The sequence below is a fragment of the Python bivittatus genome, unplaced genomic scaffold (assembly GCF_059951505.1).
Source record: "Python bivittatus isolate LINGU-HERP-01145 unplaced genomic scaffold, Pbiv_v1 ctg000700_np1212, whole genome shotgun sequence".
NCBI classification, from domain to species: domain Eukaryota; kingdom Metazoa; phylum Chordata; class Lepidosauria; order Squamata; family Pythonidae; genus Python; species Python bivittatus.
Window position 1 is genome coordinate 8863538 of NW_028277098.1, and position 22541 is coordinate 8886078.

The 22541-nt window shown below is 39.2% G+C and overlaps 1 protein-coding gene across 1 annotated transcript in view; it reads right to left on the minus strand.

The window, feature by feature from the left end:
- NMNAT2 (nicotinamide nucleotide adenylyltransferase 2) overlaps positions 1 to 22258 on the minus strand; it is an 87687-nt gene extending 65429 nt beyond the window's left edge. Inside the window, exon 1 of the mRNA XM_007425368.3 lies at positions 22097 to 22258. Coding sequence (XP_007425430.1) covers positions 22097 to 22181 — 85 coding nt within the window. The 5' untranslated portion in view covers positions 22182 to 22258. The remainder of the gene's footprint in view (positions 1 to 22096) is intronic.
- Between the last annotated feature and the right edge of the window lie 283 nt (positions 22259 to 22541).

A 22541-nucleotide genomic window follows, 5' to 3' on the forward strand; every position in this document is an offset into this window, starting at 1 on the left:
GATGCATGTTAATGAGTAAGATACACAGATGACCATCATAGCAAAATGAAGCTACAGTTCTAAAGCAGAGTAAAGCTATTTTTTGGAAACCAGATTTATACTAGGGATTTAATGATTACTGTCAAGGACTACGTTCCTGAGAATCATCATGCACTTGCTTAGAGTGAATGGGCTTAAAAACATCATGATGTGTTGTGTCCCACCCCATTTTTTCTCTCCATATTATATTTCTATAATCTGTGTCAGTTTATTTCTAAATTGTCTCAGGAAATCAAATGATATGCCTTGGGTGATGATTATGGTTTTTTTTCTATTTTTTAAATTTTGTAATGCATTGTGAAAGTTTAGGTGAAATAGGAATGTTCAGCCTTTTTTTTTAGAAAGAGAATTTAGCACTCTTTCCCAATTTTTCCAGCTTTGCTGCATTTGTATTATTTCCTGCTAGCAAGCTTTTGCAGCAAAACCTCATGCAAGAGAGAAATCTTTTATTTGCTGCAGGGCTTATCACAACACGTACCTTTCATTCTTACTCTATTTTTTCTCATGAATTTTCAGTTTGATTCCACAGGACTATGGTCTTGTCCCTGTGTATACTTAATTAGGTTGACAACACCTTGGCCCTATGACATGGCCTTATTTTACTCTCAGCCTTAGGTTATAATTAATTGTATGGATATAAAAATAATGCTTTGCCCTTATTTCAATACCATCCAAGGAAGTGCTAGCCAGTAGTGGGTATGCTCAGAGAGTCCTGGGAGGTGGAGGCATACCCACTCTTCTCTGGTCACTAGCCAGCTCCCATTGCTGTATTTCTCTTCCATCATTTTTTGTCTCCATTACCACTTTGTTTTCTGAATGTCTTTCATATTTGTCATCTCCCCCACCTCCCAATTCTGTTTGGAGACCAGCTTCTCTCCAGGGCCTCAACAAGGTAAAGAAGGGGAAAGCAGGGCTCCTGTCCTACTTAAGTAGACATTTAGCTTAACTGCCAAGCATAATTAGCATGTCTGTGCTAACCTACTTTAGGATAAAGGTATCTTTGCCTTAAAAGGTAGCAGTCCTCCTTTTCCACTTGGCAGTGTACAGCAGTGTTTCTCAACCGTGGCAACTTGTAGGTATGTGGACTTCAAGTCCCAGAATTCCCTAGCCAGCCATACTGGCTGGGGAATTCTGGGAGTTGAAGTCCACATACCTTCAAGTTCCCAAGGTTGAGAAACACTGGTGTATAGGGCATAATGAGGGATGGTGAACTGGGCTTGTATTGCTTATTTGTCTGTTTCAATCACTTCCCTATTCTTGAAGATAGAGACTTCAGTCAGTTTCACTTATCCCACTCTATAGGATCTGGTTTGGTCCAAATCACGACAGTGCCTGCTTCTGTCCTCTCTGGGCCTATTTCTGATCATCACATGATTTCACATTATTTTATCTTGGAAGATGCCCAAATGGGCTATGGGTGCAAGGACAGACAAACTAGTCTGGAAAAGACAGACAGAGTCTTGAAGTCAGATTATGCCTGTGCTGTGCACATTTTCTCTGCTGGCAGATGAAGTGTTGAAAGAAACCAGCAATCACCTTGCTTATAGCATGTAGCAACTCCAAAATCAGGACAATGCCATTCACCAGTGACTTTGAATTGATACAACAGAGGGAGGATGAGAATTGGCATATAGGTGAGTACCATCTCAACTGTATTTCATTGGGTTTGCAAAGGGGGGCCACTCATCACAAACTGGAAGGAAAAAGGAAAGCCTAGCAAAATAAAATTTTGTTTTTTGCACAATGGAAATCAGTCTTTTCCTTAAGAAATGACCCCCATTTTTTAAGAATGTTAATTATCTTCATCCATAGCCCAGTATAAACAGGGGGTTGGTCCCTTGACAACAAATTTCCAAATCCAAATTGAGGAGTACTGCTTTTGGGTGACAAACCAGAGAGCAGAAATCACAGTAGTCTAGTCTCCCCACTCCCCAAATTCTGCATTTTTCCCTACTAGAAATCAACTTCCTGGCTATCTTGCAGCTGATTTTAAAAGAAGCGTATGGCTGTATCTAAGATGAACATTAGACAAAAACATGGCATGAAACAGTGACAGTATGTGATTTACAAGATTTGATACCCTATGGGTCACCCACACAAACCAGAGCTTTTCTGATAGTCTCGGAAATCAAAGTAATATGCATCACACATAATTCTCTAGTGAGTCACTAAGAAGTGGGCTGAAGAAGAAACGGACAAATTCTCATCAGTAAAAGCATCAGCTCCGTATGAATCTTGTATGAATTCATGGCAGAAGCTAGATTAACATTGCTGGTGGGTTTATTATTTATTTAGTTAAGAGAATACTAAACACTGCTGTGCAAAAGGTGAATTTCAGAATGTAAAAAGAAAGAGAGGAAAAATTAGGTCATATGCGCCTAGTATTCTTATATTATTCTCTGATGGGAAATAACTTCCATCAGACAGACAGACAGACAGACGGTCAGTACATTCTAAGTAGAGCATAGTTTCAGCTAACCATAGGAGATTTCATAGTCTTTTCTGTCCTAGCATTCACCTGTATAACAAAAGTCTTAGATTGTGGTTAAAAACCTTTCCATATGTTTAATAATTTTCCTTCCATATTACAAATTACAATTTGGTGGTTACAACTGAAGGACTATAGGGGCTGCATCCATGGTTTTGGAGGGGGCATTTGACACTCAGGTTGTTATGGCCCATGTTGGACATGTCCTCTCATGAGGAGGATGGGGAGGAAGTGGAGACAGGCACACCCAGGGACATGAGTCTTGGTGTGGGCGTTTCCAGTAGTGGCGGAACCAGTGACTCCACTCTGGTTGAGATAGTTCCAGCAAGGCCTCAAGATGCCTTGCCTGTACCCAGTGGCAGCCTCTCTGGCTGATTCTGAGGTCCAGCCACCCAGTCCTAAGCAGAGGTGTGTGATAAAGATTCAATAACAGAGAACAGAACTCTGTGGATTGGAGAGACTTCTCAAGAAGCAAGCCTGCAGAACAGCCAGTGCTGAGGAGTAAACTGCCACAGCTGTGTATTGGATGGAGGCTTAGCTTGGCTTATTTCCTGTATTGGCCTCACTCCCTGAGAGAAAACACTGAGAACAACTTTTCAAACCTCAGCTCTGTTGTGCTCAACTTGCTGTGCCATGCTTTGAACTCTGGATTCCACCTCACTGTGTCTCTTGCCTTTCCCCTTGGGTTTGTTGCTTGTTTATTGGATTCCTGGTTTTAACCTGTACCAAGCATTTGAGTACGTTAGAATTGCCATCTTTAGATATAGGTAAAAAGGACTCTTTTCTTGTAAAAGTTCTGTCTGAATTGCATATCACTGCACTGTAGCAGGCATCCAGCTTGCTATCTTGTTAGCTGGAAGCCAGCAGTGCCAATACAGAAAATAGGTGGTCAAGGATAGTGCACCCTTAATTATAATAAAATGGTGGAAGAGAGAGGGATGAGATATGAAAGAAGAGTTGTGTGGAATTAGTGAATACAGGAAAAAGAGGAAAGACAGCGGGTAGGGCCTTGTGATAAAAACAAGATGAACACTAATGTGCTGAGATGGAGGCCAGGTGGGCCCAAGGGAAAAGCCAGAGGCTGAGAGGAGAGAGGCTATTCCGGTCTTGCAAACAAATGGAACAGCAACATGAGTGGCAAGAAATATAGCTTTGGATAGTTGAAATTATCTGAGAACAAGGTAGCTCAGAACTAAGAAATAAGTGCCATACTGGGGAGAAGAGATGAGAAGGAAGACTTCCAGGGAAGAACTGGCAAAGTGAAGACAGCTCTGCTAAAAGTAGAGCCAACGACTGCAGCTGAATGAAGAGAAACCAGCCCTTTGTAATTCCTCTCCAGACAACTGAGATCATCCACAAGTGTTCCAGACAGTTACTCCTCATGAAGAGACCACAAGACAGTGGTCTCCTGTGGGTTTAGGGCTCTGGGAGATGAGGGAATAGCCATTTTGCTCAAACCACAGTAGGCGCCTTTAAGGACACTGGGTTTGCATACCTCCTTTTCTAATCGCTTGTTTGTTAAACTGCTTTTCAGCTATTGGGAACCTTTGGATTGGCAAGTCTGAAATCACCAGGTGAGTTTCCTTCAATCCTTGGCGAAATAAGTTTTAAAGACAAATTTAAAGACTTAAAAAAAAGTTTAATAAACAGCAAAAGGGTGATCAGAACTTTGATTTTGGAAAGTTACAAATGGACTAAAAGTCCAGATGGATTTGAAATAAGATTTTGAAATTAATTATCCTTTCCATGGAAAAATGCTTTTGTTTTGAATTCTCTTTAAAAAAAATGATAGGAGGAGACTTTGAAGGTTCAACACTAGAGGGAACCAGAAGGAACTAATGATTACAATTAAAGGAGAAGAAAACTTAACTTTGACTTACTAATACAGAATTAAGCAAAATATTTTAACATTGGATATGTTGAAGAATATTTTTGAACTATAGTCCCAGAAGTTAATATTAAGAGTGTCTGTCTCTATAGATAGACTATGTTTAAAAGATGTTATAGAAGAGGAACAAGTTTTACCCGACAAGATTAAGACTGATCTGACAGTGGATTTAAAAATGACAGGCTACAAGAATGATATGGAAAAAGATGCTACACTGGACATACAAAAGAAAACAGCTGATGTCTTAATAATTAAAAGGGACATACAAATAACAAACCAAGAGAGTGACCTGGATAATTTTCCTATATTGGATTGACAAAAGAGGCTTCTTAAAGTTTTGAAGAATTTTGTGAGAAGGGGCAAAGAAAAAAATGAAAAGAAACCAAGTTCTAGGACATTATTTGAAGGGACTAAAGAATTAAAAGTAAAAGGAAGGAATATAAAGTTGATTTATTTGATCAAGGTTAAAATAGATATGTTGTTATCTCTGGTAACCCTTAATGGACTTTTGCTGACATCAGGACTGAAATGATGAGGTTTTAAGGATTTGTTTATAGATAAGAGATGGGATAAGGGAAGAAGAGATCATTTGTTGTGTTTTAAGAGAAGGTGATAAGTTACTAAAATTGTTTATATTTGTTTTGATGAAGGAGGAAGTCATTTCTTTATATATTTCTTTTCTTTTTCTTTATTAGATCATTTTTCTTTTTTTCTTTTGCTATTTTTCTTTTCTGCACCTATTTTTTCTTTTTATTCTTTTTTTAGTTTGTATTAGTTTTTACCTTTGTAATTGTAATTTGTAATTAAATTACTATTAAAAAAAGAAGAGAGAGAAGGGATGAGAAGAAGGAAAGAGGGGCCACCATAGGAGAAGAGCAGAACATTTACAAAGACGGATTTTTTTTTTAAGATAGAAGGGGGTACTGGAGGGACTTGGAGCATATATATTTGACAAGATATAAGGACAGAGAAAGAGGACAAGAAAGGCTTTGAACATATGAAGAGTTTGTGTCTGATACAAGAACAAATATGAAGGCATCTATAGGGATGCAAAAAGGGAGAAGCATTTCTTCAAGTGGCCAGAAATTGTACAGAACTTCAGGCTTCCTATATTGGAGCAGATTGGATAAATAGATTGATTTATTTTGATTAAAGTTACAGCTTGCTGCACTTTTAACACACCAATGGGGTTTTACCTAAATCAACATCCACCTTTGTTTCATTTTTACTGCTGCCAACTAAGTGACAGTTAAAAAGGGGACTTAGCGAAGTCTAGGATTGTTTTATTGTGGAGAAAAAAATTATTTCTGCTCCCAGTTGGGAAAGAATCTCCCTTTCCCGGTGCCATTTGTCATCTTACTGCTGGGATGAGATTTCTTCTCTTAAGGAAGACACATTAATGACAAAATAATTACACAGAGTAGCATTCATGCAAATCCAGATGGTTTTCTTTTTTGAAAATGTATTTTATTTTCCTTGAACATAAATGTATGCAGAAATATGCAAATGCAAACTATTCAGAACCATATCATTCATTTTCACACTCTCTGGGCATCCTGTCTGTTTAGCATAAAAAGACATCTGTGTGACTAAAATACAGTAGAGTTATTTGGTGTTGTTTATCACCCATGAGATTCTGGCTCCCATCTTGGATTTAAAATATTAGCAGCAATTGTTTCTTTTTAAAGTATTCCTATAGATCATATTTATTTTTATGCCTTAAACTACTTTTCTTTTCTTTCTTTCTTTTTTTGTAATTGTATGCAAAGGACTTTTCATATTTGTATCTCATCCTTTCTCCAAGGACTCAAGGAACTATATCTCAGTTTTTTTCAACTGAATGTTCATCTAAATAAAATGAGTTGAAAACCTGAAGGAGAAAGTGGATTTACATCAAAGGAGTCATAATAAAATGCATGAAGCACTACAAAATAATGGAGGAACATCATTGGATTGCTATGTATTTGCTGACTGGGTGAACTACTACTGAATAATAGAATAGAAATCTTTATTGTCATTGTACAACTTGAACAACGAAATTAATGCCACCCCAGTGCAGCTTTAAAAATATAAAAACCATAAAACACATAAAACACATAACACACACAAAACACATATAACACAACCTTCACATTCCATATTGCACAACCCCTGATGCCGCATTAATACTGCACTATACGATAGAATTCAGTATAGTTGCAGCTCTAAGATAGAAGCAGTTCTTCAGCCTATTGGTCCTTGTTTTCATTATCCTGTACCGTCTGCCAGATGGTAATAGTTCAAAAAAAGAATGTCCCGGGTGGGATGGATCCTTAAGAATATTTTGAGCCTTCTTAAGGCAGCGGGAACTATAAAGTTCTTCCAAAGAGGGGAGAGGGCAACCAATGATCCTCTGGGCAGTGGTGGTAACCCTCTGGAGCGCTTTCCTATCTGCCACTGTGCAGTTAGCAAACCATACACAGGTGCAGTAGGTTAAAATGCTCTCAATGGTACAGCGGTAGAAGGTCACCAGCAGTTTTTCATTCAGTTGGTGTTTCCTGAGAAGTCTCAGGTAGTATAATCTCTGCTGCGCCCTCTTAACCAAGGCTGCAATATGAGCACCCCAGGTCAAGTCCTCCTTTATGGTAACACCCAGAAACTTAAAACTGGCCACCCGCTCCACTCGGTCTCCATTAATAACCAGGGGCTGGACATCTAATCTATTCCTCCTATAGTCCACTATAAGCTCCTTGGTCTTATTGATATTAAGAGCCAAATTATTGTCTCCGCACAATGTTGTGCTTGAGGTGATATCAAGCAATGTAAATGCTCCATCTGTGTTGTCAGATCTCAGGACCATTTATTGACACATCATTATTACTTTTATTACAGTAATCAGGCAATGAAATGGAACTCTCAACAAGGCCAAGCATTTTCAAGAAATCTATTCCTCCTGCTTCCTTTCCTCAACAACCAATAAAGTCATTGTAAAACAAAAAACAAAAAAAAAAACTGGTAAAGTCATATTTAAGGCAAAAAGATGTAAAAGATGCTCCACGGTCATTACCAGGAATAATAGATAAAGATGCTCCATTAAGAATCACAGACTAATAAACTGCATAAGCTTGATATTCAAAACTGAATGCCTCCTATGAGAAAAAGTGATGTTCTGAAGTGTATCTCTTAGAGAAATCTTTATTGGCAGGTGGAAAGTCTTTCATACAGGAGCACTTTTATGTCCCCTTAGAATGCAGCACAATTATTGATTAAAGAATAGTTCTGCACTGAAAAAGACATTTTATGGCACCATTGGATTCTTTTATGCTATTTGTCCTTCAGCAACAGGATAAAAAAGTTTTATTACATCATGGTGGAGAGGGGCAGAGTATGCACAGCCCACAGTTGCTCATACTGCCAAACCTCCACAGGAAAGGCCAATGCACATAATCAGCAAAATTGTTCCATCAAAGTTTACAGAAGTGTGAAATGGGTTTCCATTTATAAATGTTCCCACTAGTGGAATGCCCTTCTCAAATCAAGCCAACACTAGAAGGGATTCAGCCAAGCTCACTAGAAAGAACACCGGTTTTTCACATGCAGAAAGAATTGTTTTCACTGGGACCAGCATTCAAATATGTAATTCCCTGGACAGATTTTCATAGGATCATAACATTGGGATCTCAGAGGGTTTCTGGTTCCACCTTCTACTCCATGAAGAATCTTCTGAAGCATTTTGGACAGATAGCTATCTAGATTCTGTTTGAAGACCTCCAGTAAAGGGTCTTCATGACATAACCCTATTTTACTACTTAACAGCTCTCATACCCCTAACCTGGATCTACTTCCCTGTAGTTTCAATCCATTGGTTCTGGTCCTTTGCTCTGGGGCAACAGAATAATCCATTTCCCCTTCTATATGATAGCCCTTCAGATATCTGAGGGCTGCTATCATATCTTCCCTCAGCCTTCACTTCTGCAATCTAAATGTATCTAATTCCTTTAACTGCTTCTCTCAGGACAGTTTCCAGTCCCTTCACCATCTTGGTAGCCCTCTTCTGAACTCTGAATTTATTTTGTTGATGCCCTTTTTAGATTGAAGTGCCCAGAACTGGATATGGTATTCCATGTGGGGCCTAACCGAAGCAGAGAAGAATGGGACAATTATTTTCCATTACCTGGACTCTGTTTCCATTACTTCATACCAGAATTGTCTTTTTAGCAGCTGCATCATGCTGGAGCCTCTCTTTAACTTTTGATTTACTAGACCATCCAGATCTTTTTTATATGTACAGTCAAGCCAAGTCTTCTCCATCCTATATCTGTGTTTTTCATTTTTTTCTCCTCAGATGCAGGACATTACACGCTCCAAGTTAAATTTCATCCTGTTCATTTCAGTGAACAGTTCAAGTTTGATTAGAACTTTTGAATCTTCTCTTTCTCTTCTAAAGTGTTAGGCATACCTCCTAGTTTTGCATCACCTACAGATCTGATAATCATCCCTCAACTCTTCATCCAGTTAATTAATAAAAGTGTTGAATAGCGCAGGGCCCACGACACAGCCTTGTGGCACTCCATTCAACACTTTTCTCCAGTCTGATGTGGTCATTCAGCCAATTATGAATCCATCTAACAGCTGTATATTGTGGTACATATTTTATCATTTTATTAATGAGGCTATAGTGAGAATCTTTGCCAAATGCTTCATTGAAGTCAAGGTATGTTATATCCATGGAATTTCTCTCATCTATTAAGCTAGTATCTTGGCCAGAAATGGAGATAAAATTAGTCTGATATCATTGTTTGTAACAAACCCATGATGGTTCCTGTTAATTGCAGGATAATATTCCTATCCAGATGTTGATGGATATTCTGTTTAATAATCTGCTCTTAGGGCCCAAGCCAATATAGATATCTAGCTGACATGTCTGTAATTTCCCAGGTCCTCTTTCTCCCCCTTTATGAAGATAGGGACAATATTTGCTCTCCTTGAGTCTTCTGGAAGTTCTCCAGAGTTCTCAGAGATTACAGTTTTGCAATCATCTCCCTTTAGTATTCCATAATGTAATTCATTTGGCCTTGTCAGGTAGACCAGACAGGAAACACAGCCAGATGAGTTAATTCTAATTTATTGTAAGGTTACACTAACAGAATCTTGCATGTCTGAAAGTACATTTCTCCCCCATCCCCTTTACAGCCCAAGAAACTAGGGAGGATCTCTTCTGAGCCACTTGACCTGTCCACATTCCTGCTGTGGGCTAAGTTGCCTTTTATCTGACCATTCCCTTGGCTGCATCTCTTCACCTTGTCTCCCAAGGTCATTCCCACATACCATTACAGGCCTGGAGACTTAGATTCATTTAAATTAGCTAAGTATTTAACTCTCTCCTTATCTTCCCAAGCTGCAGCTTCTTCCTTCCGCTAATGGCACAATGATAGCCAACTAGGGCTTCATTTTTCCTTCTGGGAAAAAACAAACTTAAATACAAGTTAACATACTTTTCCTTCTGCCTTGTCACTATCATCCACCTCCAATTCATCCCATTCATCTTGCAAGAGATGTGCAGCCTCTTTGCCTTAACTTTTGTTTCTAATATACCTGAAGAAGATTTTCTCTTGTTTGGAGCATTTCGTATAAGGTTCAGCTCCTTCTGCACTTTAGGCTTTCTGACACAATTCTTACATTTTTTGAAAACTGTCCTGTATCCTTCTTTGGTGATATTCTCATTTTTCTATTTCCTAGATTTGTTCCCTTTTCTTCTCTAAATTTTAGAAGGTTTTGTTTGTACTTCACTGGACTATTTAAATGTCTTCTATTTTTTTCTTCTATACGAATTGTTCATGATGGTCCCTTCAATATCTTGTTTTGCAGGATTCCCCATCTTTCCTGTATACTTTTCTCCTTCAGAATCCTGACCTGTTTTCTGAGTTGATCAAAATCAACTCTTCTGAAATCCAATATGCAACTCTGTCTTCTATATTCCTCCTCTTCTTGAGAGAGCAAACTTTATTTTCTCCAAGATTCCAGTCACTTTCACATCTTGAACCATTTTCTTCCTGTTGGTAAGGATTAGGTTCAGAATAGCAGATCCCTTTGCTCGTTCTTCCACCTTCTGATGGATAAAATTGTCAACAAAAGAGGACAGGAATTTATTGGATCTCAGACTCTTGGCAGAGTTAGAGTTCCTGCAGATGCCAAAGTAGTTGAAATCTCCCACTGTCATTATCATGTACATCTTTGAAAGTTTCGTCATCTGACATAGAAAGGTCTCATCCATATCTTCTGCCTGTCCATGAATTCTATATAAACTCCCAAAATGGTGTGTTTTTCTTTCTCTCTCCTTTTATTTTTACTCAAATATTCCCAACAGGATGTCTTATTTGTAAATTTTTGTGTAAACTTATGCTTTCTTTCCATATAGCAGGACATCCTATCACTTTCAGGTGATACAGTTCCTTTTCAATGTTGCAGCCTTCCAAGGCTATTTATTTATTTATATACAGTCAGGACCAGAAATATTGGAACAAGGATAACTGTTTTGGCATTTGGCCTCTGTACACTATCACATTGAAGTTGAAAGGAAACATACCCAGATGGGAGCAAAGTCAGGACTTTCAGCTGTAATTCAGGGGGGTTGATAAAAGTGGGACACTAACCATTCAGGAAGTACAGCCAGTGGCATACGCACCCCCCCATTGTTGATGGCTCATAAATAATGGAACGAATGGCTGACAAGCAGCTGCATGGCCAGGTGTGGGCTGTTTCCTGGGTACCCCATGACCAATCAAGCAGATAAAAGGCCTAGAGGTGGTTCTGAGTGTTACATTTGCATTTGGTAGCTGTTCACTGGAACTCTCAACATGAGGTCCAAAGAGGTGTCCATGCGAGTGAAGGAGGCCATCATTAGGCTGAGAAAACAAAATAAACCCATCAGAGAGATAGCAAAAACATTGGGAGTGGCCAATACAACAGTTTGGAACATCCTGAAAAAGAAGGAATTAACTGGCAAGCTCAGCAACAGCAAAAGGCCTGGAAGACCACGGAAGACAACTAAAGTGGATGACTGTAGAATTCTGCTCATGGTGAAGAGGAATCCTTTCACAACATCTAGCCAGATCAAGAACACTCTTGAGGATGTAGGCATGTCATTGTCAACATCTACAGTCAAGAGACAGCTTTATGAATGTAAATACAGAGGCTTCACAACAAGGTGCAAACCACTGGTAACACGCAAGAACAGAAAGGCCAGATTAGACTTTGCCAGCAAACACCTAAAAAAGCCTGCCCAGTTCTGGAATAAGATTCTCTGGACTAATAAAACCAAGATTAACTTGCACCAGAATGATGGGAAGAGAAAAGTATGGAGAAGGAAAGGAATAGCTCAAGATCCAAAGCATACTACATCATCTGTCAAATATGGTGGAGGCAGTGTTATGGCATGGGCATGTATGGCTGCCAATGGAACCAGGTCACTGGTGTTTATTGATGACCTGACTGCTGATAAAAGCAGCAGGATGAATTCTGAAGTGTATAGGGCTATATTTTCTGCTCAGATTCAGCCAAATGCTGTCAAACCTATAGGACACCGCTTCATCTTGCAGATGGATAATGACCCAAAACATACAGCAAAAGCTACCCAAGAGTTTCTCAAGCCAAAGAAGTGGGACGTTCTTCAACGGCCAAGTCAGTCACCTGATCTCAACCCAAAAGAGCATGCTTTTTGCTTACTGAAGACAAGACTGAAGGCAGAATGGCCCACAAACAAGCAGCAGCTGAAGGCAGCTGCAGTAAAGGGCTGGCAAAGCATCTCGAGGGAGGAAACTCAGCATTTGGTCATGTCCATGGGTTCCAGACTTCAGGCAGTCATTGACTGCAAAGGATTTTCATCCAGGTATTATAGGTGATCCTTATGTTTGTAATGATGTTGGTTTGTTCCATTACTTATAAGCCACCAATGATGGGGGGTTGTATGCCATTGGCTGTACTTCCTGAATGGCTAGTGCCCCACTTTTGTCAACCCCCCTGAATTGCAGCTGAAAGTCCCAACTTTGCTCCCATGTGGGTGTGTTTCCTTTCAACTTCATTGTGGTGGTGTACAGAGGCCAAATGCCAAAACAGTTATCCTTGTTCCAATATTTCTGGTCCTGACTGTATCTGTTTGTTACATATGTATCCTGTTTGTCATCCTACCAAAACCAGTGACATCTATGACACCATATTAGTTCTCCATTGCTGGGATTTCAAGTTCTCCCTGTTTGTTTCTGATATTCTATGTGTTGCGTGTTGGTGTAGAAACATCTGAGATTGTGAGCAATCTCTCTGCTGGCTTCATAGTTTCCTGCCAGTCTAAATCCCTCCTCTCCTCTCAGGCTTCTCCATTTGTCCCCTGCATTGTTCTCAGTCTTCACTGGTATATGTGGTTCTGGGGTTTTGCCATCCTCCCCTTTTCTCTAGTTTAGCATCCTTCTGATAAGATCAGTAAGGCATCAGCCAAAACATCTTTCCAGTCTTCATGAAAACTTGGTAAACCAGCCTATGGCCAAGGAACCCTTCTTTGTGGCACCATCCACATAACTAGTTGCGCTCTCTTCTTAAACCATGACCCTTAACTGGAAGGACTGACAAAAACATTACTTGTGCTCCCAGTTCCTTCACCTTCTTGCCCAGGGCCTAGTAGTTTCTAGAGATTTCTTCAAGGTTTCTTTTGGCAGTGTCATTCATCTGCACATGAATCATTATGAAAATATAGTTATTGATAGATTTGAAGAGTCTCAGCAGCCAATCCAACCCATCCTGGATATGAGGACCTGGAAGACAATATACCTCCTGCCACATCATATCAGGTATCCATACCATGACCTCATTTCCTCTCAACAGGGAATCATGCACCACTACAATGTACTTCTTCATCATAATGGCTCTTGGGTTTCTTCAACCCATAGGACCCAGTGTCCCCAAAAGCTAGGGATGACAAGGCTTCATCAGGTAGCTGTGGATTGTCTTTAAAAATGGGAGTCTAGTTTCTGAGCTCCATTGGCACTGAATGCCTCCTGATATTCTTGCTTTGCTGGGTCATATGCTTCCACTTACCTACCTCTTTGTGTTCTCTGAATTCACTTCCCTTTTCTGCCCTGTTGAGGAGCTTCACCCATCCTGCTGAGCAACTTCTCACCTTCCCTAGTATGTTCCAGTGTAGAAACTCTCTCCATAACCTTGCATTTCTAGCATGTATAGCTGGGTTCACAATAAAGCTTCCTTCACTGTCCACGCTGCTTAGAGTTGATTGAATTCTCCCACAAAAAGACTCCCATTTGCTCTTCCTGTTCATTGATCAATCTTAAAAACATGCAGGTACATTATTTTTAATATGTATATGGAACCTACAGAGAAAGATGGAGCTGCTCTTAAATGCCATCACCTGAAACAAGACAATGTCTCACAGAATGGAAAAAAACAACAACTCTGCTAAATATTTAACCATATGTAATGTTTTTAAAGAGGCCACTAATAGCTCTTGCAGCGTCTAATCTCCTTACAAGTAGCAAACATAATACCTGGTAGATTATTATTTTTTAAATACATTGTAAAAAGAACAAAACCTGCATTTATTTTGCCATCCATCTAGTTTATAGTAGCTCCTCGAACCATACAATTGGAATTTATGCTATAATATTTGTAATGTAAAATTCTCAAAGGTTTTACAGTTTTAATTTAGAAAAATATTGATGGGAAGGACATATTTATTTATTTATACTATTTTTAAACTTGCACTTGTAATTATGTTGGTTACATTCACATCTTTTCCTTCATTTATTTCTTAATTCAAGGAGAAAAGCAAAGGGAGAGAACAAATTAATGCTCGTTCATTAATCAGCTAAATTCAGTTCACTTGCAGAATTTAATTTTTCAGGCTAGAGATTTATTTCTTCTTAGACTGTGCTTCTGACTAAAAAGTCTTCTAATGTAAGTTACTATGGAATTCTATGGTCTTCTCAATGCTAGCAATTCACAAAATAATCCTAACACAGGGTTGTAAGTAGTCAGACCTGGTGATCTCTGACAAGAGATTTTTTGCTTGGTGACTAATAGTAAAACCTTACAAGAAGCTATTTCTTTTGCTTTAGACCACAGATTACCAGGACTTTAAGCACAATTACCTGACGAATGTATCCTACTGAACTCAATGAACATTACTGCTGAGTAGACATTATACGATTGGATTGTCACATAGGTACATGAAAATGAGGCGGCTAATAAAAAACATTTTAAAACTTAGTAAATATTGTAAATTGGAAAGTGAATATTAACTCATTAACTGTCCTATCATTTGAAAATAGGTCAGGAAGTAATTTACGCAATTTGTGGATTGTTTAAAGAATGGTAAGTATGTTTATCTCTGTTTATTCTATGGTTGCTTCCACATTAAATATATTTAACATTACAGAAGCAGGGCATCTGGTATATTGTTAATAAAGTACTGTTGATTATGTTGACAACATTGACATCATAATGCTAGTGATATGTTATATAAGGGAGACATCATTTACCTTTGTAAAAGATTTCTAAGATTATATATGCATTAGATAATACGTGCTTTGTAACTAATGTTTGTTCCCATTCTATTTAATAAAGGAACTATCCAAAATGTGCAGATAATAAATAACAATACCCAGTACAACAACTAGTGTTTAATTTTTTTTCTTATTGTGCTTTTATTGCTGTTTAGGTCCCTTCCTTTCTCTCCTCACATTATGCTCTTAAGCTAGTTCAGATCTCTCACACTGATGCCCCAGCAAAATCCCTTCCTTAAACTCCAGCTCTTCAACAACACTTATGAAGCAGCTGCATCTGAGTTGTACAAATCCAAACTATCATTAGGTCTCAGCCATTTTTTTAAATCTTTGCTACGAGTTAGTGGTTGAAAAGTTGACCCACAATTATAAGGACATTTTAAAAAAGAAGTGCAATCAGTCAGTGGTATGATGGGAGAAAAGAATTGCAGGGTGTGGTGTGACTGCAGTATCCTGCCTTCTAATGAAAGGAGCTTTTCACATTGTGGTTAATGTTGGGCAGGGCTGGATTTTAAGCCAAGGGAACCACCAATTGCAGCCCTTTGACTGCCATGTATTAAAGTAGTACAAACAGTAGTTGGCATAGACCCTTTCTGGATGGGCAGTAAGGCCATGCTTTGTAGGCAGCAAGATTATCTGCTGGATCCAGGAGTGGGGGGAAGGTGGCAAAACTGCAGTATGGATATAGCGTAAATGTCTACTTCAGTAAGAAATGTTTAAACCATCCTTCCTCCACCCCAAATGGTAGACACACAGTTCTGTGCCTATAAACATAAGAGCCTGTTAGGAAAGAGAATTACAGGAGTGTTCATTAACATTCCTCCCTATTTTCTCTTGAGACCTAATTGGAGTTCAATTCTGAGGAAAGCTATTCCTGGTTTGGAGTTAACTGGAATTCTTAAACACAGCTAGAGAAAAAGAGTCTCTACAAAATCACAGGAAAGAAAAGTACAGTGAATGATAAATAATGCACATGCTTTGCATGTTAAAATTGGTTTTTGGTCTGTTCTGGAAAATCATTCTTCTCCTTTTTGAATGAGGGAAGTTCTTGGTCATTTACTTTTAACACCTAGAAAAGTTTATTACTGCTGATGAAGTCAGTATGGATTTGTGCTTCAGAACTGACATAAATCAGAACTCTACTCAAGATAGAGGCAGATGTTTAAAGGAAGCTTAGAAACAGCTATTAGAAGAGGAAGACGTTGGTGTGACATCACTATGCACTAGCTCATCCTTCCTGTTGGTGGAAAGCTCAGTTTACACTTATTAAAATAATTACTTGAATTCTAACTGGTTGGAAAAGAGCATGCAATATGTACATATGGGAACTCAGCTAATAAATCAATTATTTCTGTCAATGTGGATTAGAAAAAAAGAGCGAAGCAAAATAATTTAATTGGCATTTCAGAATTATGAGTCCAATTGAGCTAGTTCACACATGCATGCTTATCATGGGGAAAACTGCATCATACTAGGACTACAATTGGAATAATTCCATATTTCAGCTGTTCTACATTTGCTTGCTCATTACTCAATGACTTCAACATCTAGTAAGGATATGCAGATGTTAATTAGTCACACCAGATTAATGTCACATCATATTTCAAGCAAAAACACATTTTTTTCAATGAAATCATGACTCAGGACTACTTTTGGCAGAGGCCTCAAAGTCATATCGAGTATATGTACTTTGCCACAACAGGTCCTAGGTTCTGTATACAGGAGCCCTGCCTCCAGGGATATAAAATCACTGCACTGGGACAGACCTGTATTAGAGACTTTGTTCCTTCTGGTCAGTACTGTACTATAGCCTACAAGACTAGGCTAGAGTGATGAGATGAATTACTCAATTCATTATACATTACCTTTCTATTATTTATTAGACTTTTATACAGTTTTAACCAACTCTAAGTAGTTTACAATTTAACAAATATACATAATAAAAAATAAAACAGTGAAAAATAACAAAATGTATATATCCTATTACAATTATCTCATCCTAAGATACAACATTCATGGCAGTGCATCTCACTCAGGACAACATATTCTAGATTCTGAAATAACTAGATCTTGACTAACTTTTGAGAGGAAATGGGCCACTCTTGCCTGTGGGGGAAACTGTTCCAGAGAGAAAGTTTCATGCTTTCTTATAGTACATAATCCAACAAATTAAGACATTTTTCCTCAACTATAGAAATCACTATAAATGACAGAATAAAACGACAGAATGACTAGTACAAAATATCAATTGTAAATGTTAATTCAGATAGCAATCACAATAATAAAAGGCAGATTTAGAAATGCATATTTATAATTTGATGTCAATGCCATTGTCATGGCTACCATACACTAATAATAATAATAATAATAATAATAATAATAATAATAATCTATTAAATTTATATTCTGCCTGGCTCACATCATTAATATCATAAATCAATATCAATGAATATTGCCTCAAACACAATCTCTCAAATGCCATTCACTTGCTAGACAGCAAAAGTAGAGTATACTTGCCTATTATTGCAGTCATTTATTCTCATAATATATGGAATATATATAAATACGGCAAAATATTTATAGGATCAAAGATAATATTTTCATAGACATTCTTTATTTTTATAGTGTTATTAGAGAGGGCAAAAGTGGCACTTTTCTTGGATGCAATTGTGCAAAAGTGCAGAATGAAGCAAGATAATGTGATACATTGAAAGTTATTAAAATAACATTTCCCAGAGGGATAGCTGTGCTGCAGCAAAAGCAAATGTTCTTTTGCTCAAAGGCTTAGAAAAGGTAGCACAATAAAGGGAGTGACAGGTATTATCACTTCTCATTACCCCATGTGTTGGATCTAATTCAGAAAAACAGGTGAGAAAAGAGGAAAATCAAAATCCTGTGACACTGAATGGTAGGAGCTAGCAGTCTTCTGAGCAGAAGCAATCTGTTTCAGCAACAGTACCACTAAACTTTCACAGATTTCAAACAGGACTTTGCTTCTTCTCTTATCCTTCTGAGGCTGAGTTCTACTCATGAAATGTGCCAGTTTCCATATGATATTAATGACAAAATCTCATCAGTATACCCTCACACAAAACCGTTTAAAACCAAGTGTTCCACTTTCAGTTTTTCTTTCAAATAACTTATCTCAGTCTCTTAACATTACAAAACAGAGACATTGCAAACACCTACATCACCATCAGTCAGAAATATTTTAACTTGGATTCCTGTACCAAGCAGGAATTGGCCCTTCCTAAATCTACAATTCTATAGTTTTGTATCTCATACTCAGTGTATCTGAGCTATTTAATCTGGCAGCCACTTAATGTAATTTCATTATGCATTAGGTATCTCTTACACATTACCTTCACATTTCATTAAAATGTGGCCATACCTAATGAGCACTGATTAATTTCTAATTATAGTAATAGCAACAACAGCAGCAACAATAGCAACAACATCTAATATTTGTATACTGCTTTTGTTCCTTGAATTGGGCATGATTTGCTTAGTTGAATTCCATACAATACAGTAAATCAGTATTATTATCCATCACAAAGCATATTCTATCCTTAACTATTACTGCTTCAGTTTATATTTATAAACCATAAATGTGTGCTGCTCTTTACAGAGGAACATTTGCACATATGTGTATGTACACAGACACACCTCCTCTAAGCAGCTTACACTCTAAATATTGATGATATGAAAACAACAAAAGACAAGGAAGGAAGGGAGAAAGTTTCATTGTAAGGAATGTCTCTTTGGGTGGATGAAAATCTAAATTATACAATGAAGAGACTCCCCCACTCCAGTTCCCAAGACATTATAATCAATTTCCATCTTCAGATGTAAATGATGACTGTGTATCTGAAAGGATGCTACATGACTTTGAACAAAATAATACCCACCAATCAAATTATGTAGAATTAAAAAACCAACACCTGATGCTAGAGCCACTTTCAATTACTCTACATCTTTAAACATATGTGATTTTGCTTTTCTGCTTGATGAAAAATGGTGCTTCCTACATGGGCATAAAAACGGATCTCACGTCTAATGAATAATTAGGGATTCCAAAGTGTGAAGGAAAAACAAGAAAAAAATCATAATAATCAGGCAGCTTAAGGGGCAGAGGGAAGCGTCATGGACTAGGAAAGAACAAAATTAAGCATAAAGGAGAAATAAAATTGGCAACATATGAAGAAGCAAAAAAGTAAATTAAGCTGGAACTTAGTATCTTTGCAAGCAAGCAAGTGACTAGATTTCACCTGGGGATGATTTTAAAGGGTGATATTAAAGTTTAATTAATAAATAGATGCCTGCTTTCTTAGCCACACTGCTCTGGTGGTTCTCCATTTCCATTACTATCTGGTTTTCAAGAACAATTCTCAAGATTGCATTAAATTATTTGACAAACATTCCCTGGCATGAGCAACTGATTGCTCATACCAGTAAGACAAAACTGGGTTGTGGATGGTAGGTTATAGTGGCAAATGAACTGGCAAGGATTCACAAGAATTTGAGGCTCAGGATTCCATAGAAGTAATTGGGCGGGAGATGCGGACCAGACTTCCCCCCCTACTTTGCTGACTGATGGGAAATCTAAGAATTATACAGAAAGGATGCTGGCTTCCTTTCTTTCCTTGTATGCAGATATTGACATATCACAGTAATACCACATGCTCTTAAAAAAAGGAGAGACAGAGAGCATGCAGATGTGAAATCCTTTGTGAGAGATTGCATTAAATGAGAAAAAATGGAAATAAAAGCATCTACGAGCTCAGCAGGCTCCTGGCAGAATATAGGGGGAAGGGAATGAGTTTTTAGTTCTGACTATGGTCTATTGTCCAATCAACACATATATTACTAGATTCATGCAGATCTATTTCAATTGCAGAGCAACATTAGCTTATGTTGATGTATGGAACCAAAACCTTCCTATCTTTAAGCAGTGGCTCTTTCCAAGGCACCACTAAATGTCTCTCTCTATCTTGAGCAAAAACCCTTTTTTCCCCCCAGTACTGGAGCACAATTTCTGCTTGACGTTCTCCTCCTGAAGTTGAAAATAGATGACAAAAGAGCATCCCTCATACTGAAAGAAGTAGAATGATCTCATAATGCCAACACAAAACCAGTTTTTAACATGCAAAGAATATGCATTACTTTCAGGATACTCTTTCCTATGATTTGGTTGAGAATGTCATCTTCTGGCTCTCTTTAAAAGTTCCACTTAAATTACAGTCTAGAATTCAGTTTTCTGAAATGAACATTTACATCCAAAGTGAAAATGAGGGAAAGGGCATGAATAGCTTTTCCTGGGTGTTTAAGCAAACAGAAGAAGTTTATAGCTGCACAATTCCTTTGCTAAATTGTCTTTACAAATGTTGTTGAGAGGAGGCACTTACATACTTTTCAGTAATGTATATGATTATCTCAAGAACTAAGCACACTTGAATATTTATCATCATTCATTATATCCACAGCTAGCTCATCAAAATGATAATCTCTAAACTCCCGGATATTGGCAGGAGGAGACTACTGTTTCTTATTCTTCCCAATGAGGCCATTTCAGCACTTGGAGCTGCGGACAGCAAACAACCTTAACTATTCTGCCAAAGCATATTAACAACCATTATAAACCATTATCTTATACAGACCTTGAAGGATGGTCACAAGTCACATGGGTTTTTTACTTCATATCATTAGCTTCACTACCACCACACATGCAAATATGTATTAAGGAGAAAAAAAAGAGTGGAGAAAGCTGATCCCTTGAACCAGTACTTTTTCATTCTTTACTCCCAAATTGCCCATAAAAATTTTATTAGCATGTATGGGACTGGGACTACTGTGTATACACAAAATCCAAGCATGTACCCCAAAGTGCAATCTTAATGACAGTATAATTGGCAATAACTGCCACTCCATCCAAATTAAACAAGACAAGATGTAGACAATGAATAGAAATTCTCCTCTGAGACTGTGACTTCAAAGTCTAGCTAGCCTCCAGATGTAATACTGGCACAAGAAAATACTTCCTCATCTCTTTCCATCACACCTCTGAGCTCTAAAATGCTCCTTTGATTCTCCTTTCTCCCTCCCAAAACCCAGTCCAATCATTTACTTCCTATGATAAAGTACACAACTGTGTTTGCAGCCGTTTCATGCATAACAGACACATTGTAGAGGTACGGCACAGATATCTTAAAGAAAGCAAACTAGGAGTGCAACAAATCCTGTTTTTCAAATCTAAGGATCCTACAGTCAGGCTTTTCAGAGTGCAGTGTTGGATTAAAACTCCCTGCACTCTGCCCACCCAGAGGAGCAAACCAGGGCTTTTGGGTGAAATGGCATGACCCACTACAGCACATGGAGGCTCTTAAAGGCCCTTTACTCCCAGCTTATATGATTTTGGCGGGGGAGGGGAGTTGAAGCTGTCTAATTCTTGCCTCCTCCTCCTCCTCCTCCTCCTCCTCCTCCTCCTCCTCCTCCTCCGCTGTCCGTTTCTGCCCGTTTCTGCGTCAGAAGCAGGTGCCCAGGTAGCAAGGCTGACATTTTGCCAAGGAGAAGGACTCCCCAAACAGCCGCCAAATAAAGGCCTCCCCCTTCACTGACACCACCCGCCCTCCCTTGGCTCCTAGATAAGCGCCCTTCGGTTTTTCTGCCTAGAGCCATCTGCCATCCCCGCCCCTCATCCAACCCCTACCCTAGCTACCCCACCCGCCTTGAACCCTCCTGGGGAGACACCCGCCCAGCCGCTGCCCTGCCTCGCACCCATCCCGAAGAGCTGCTCCAGTGGGACTTAAAGAGCCTCCGGTCTCCTCATCTTCCTCCCGCTCTACTCTGACGCCGCTCCTAAATGTTCCCCAAACAGCCCCCGCCCCGCCGCTATTATCTATATCAATAAGAGCCGCCGCCCCTCCCCTCACCCCGGGAGAGCCACAGCAAACGCCGCGCAAAACGGCTCGGACGATCCCAGGTCTCGCTCCCGTTCTGGGACCCCAGAAGAAGCGCCCCAGGGCGCCCACCCTCAGGGACCCGAGCCAGCACATTCAAGCGCACTAGTAAGAAAACACAGAGGGAGAGAGACGGAGAGAGATGAGCCGACGGGCTGAGTACAGGGCGGGGACTCACCAAACATCTGAATGTGGCCCTTGGTGATGGGGTTGAAGCTGCCGCAGGCCAGCAAGATAACGTGGGTCTTGGTGGTTTCGGTCATGGTGGCGTCTGCTCGGTTTGGCGCTCCCTCGGAATTCCTCTCGCGCGGCGCGGCCTCTCCTCTTCTTTTTGTGTGTGTCTCCAAGTGTCTGCAGAGGCAGGGGAGGCGAAGAGCTCCCAGACGCAAGCAGCGTCATTCCCCCCCCCCGCCCAATTTTAACGCCTTCAGCGCCAGGCAGAGTTTGCTTAGCTCTGGGGCACCTCAGCTCTCTCAGGCAGAGCTAAAGCAGAAAGCTAGAGCTAGAGCTGAAATACGCTCGTTTTTGCCTCCAAGGCTGTTGGGATCATCAGTGGTACTTTATTTGTTTTGCCCAGAAAGAAGGTGAATTCTTACTTTCAAGCCAGACTGGAACCTTAAAAG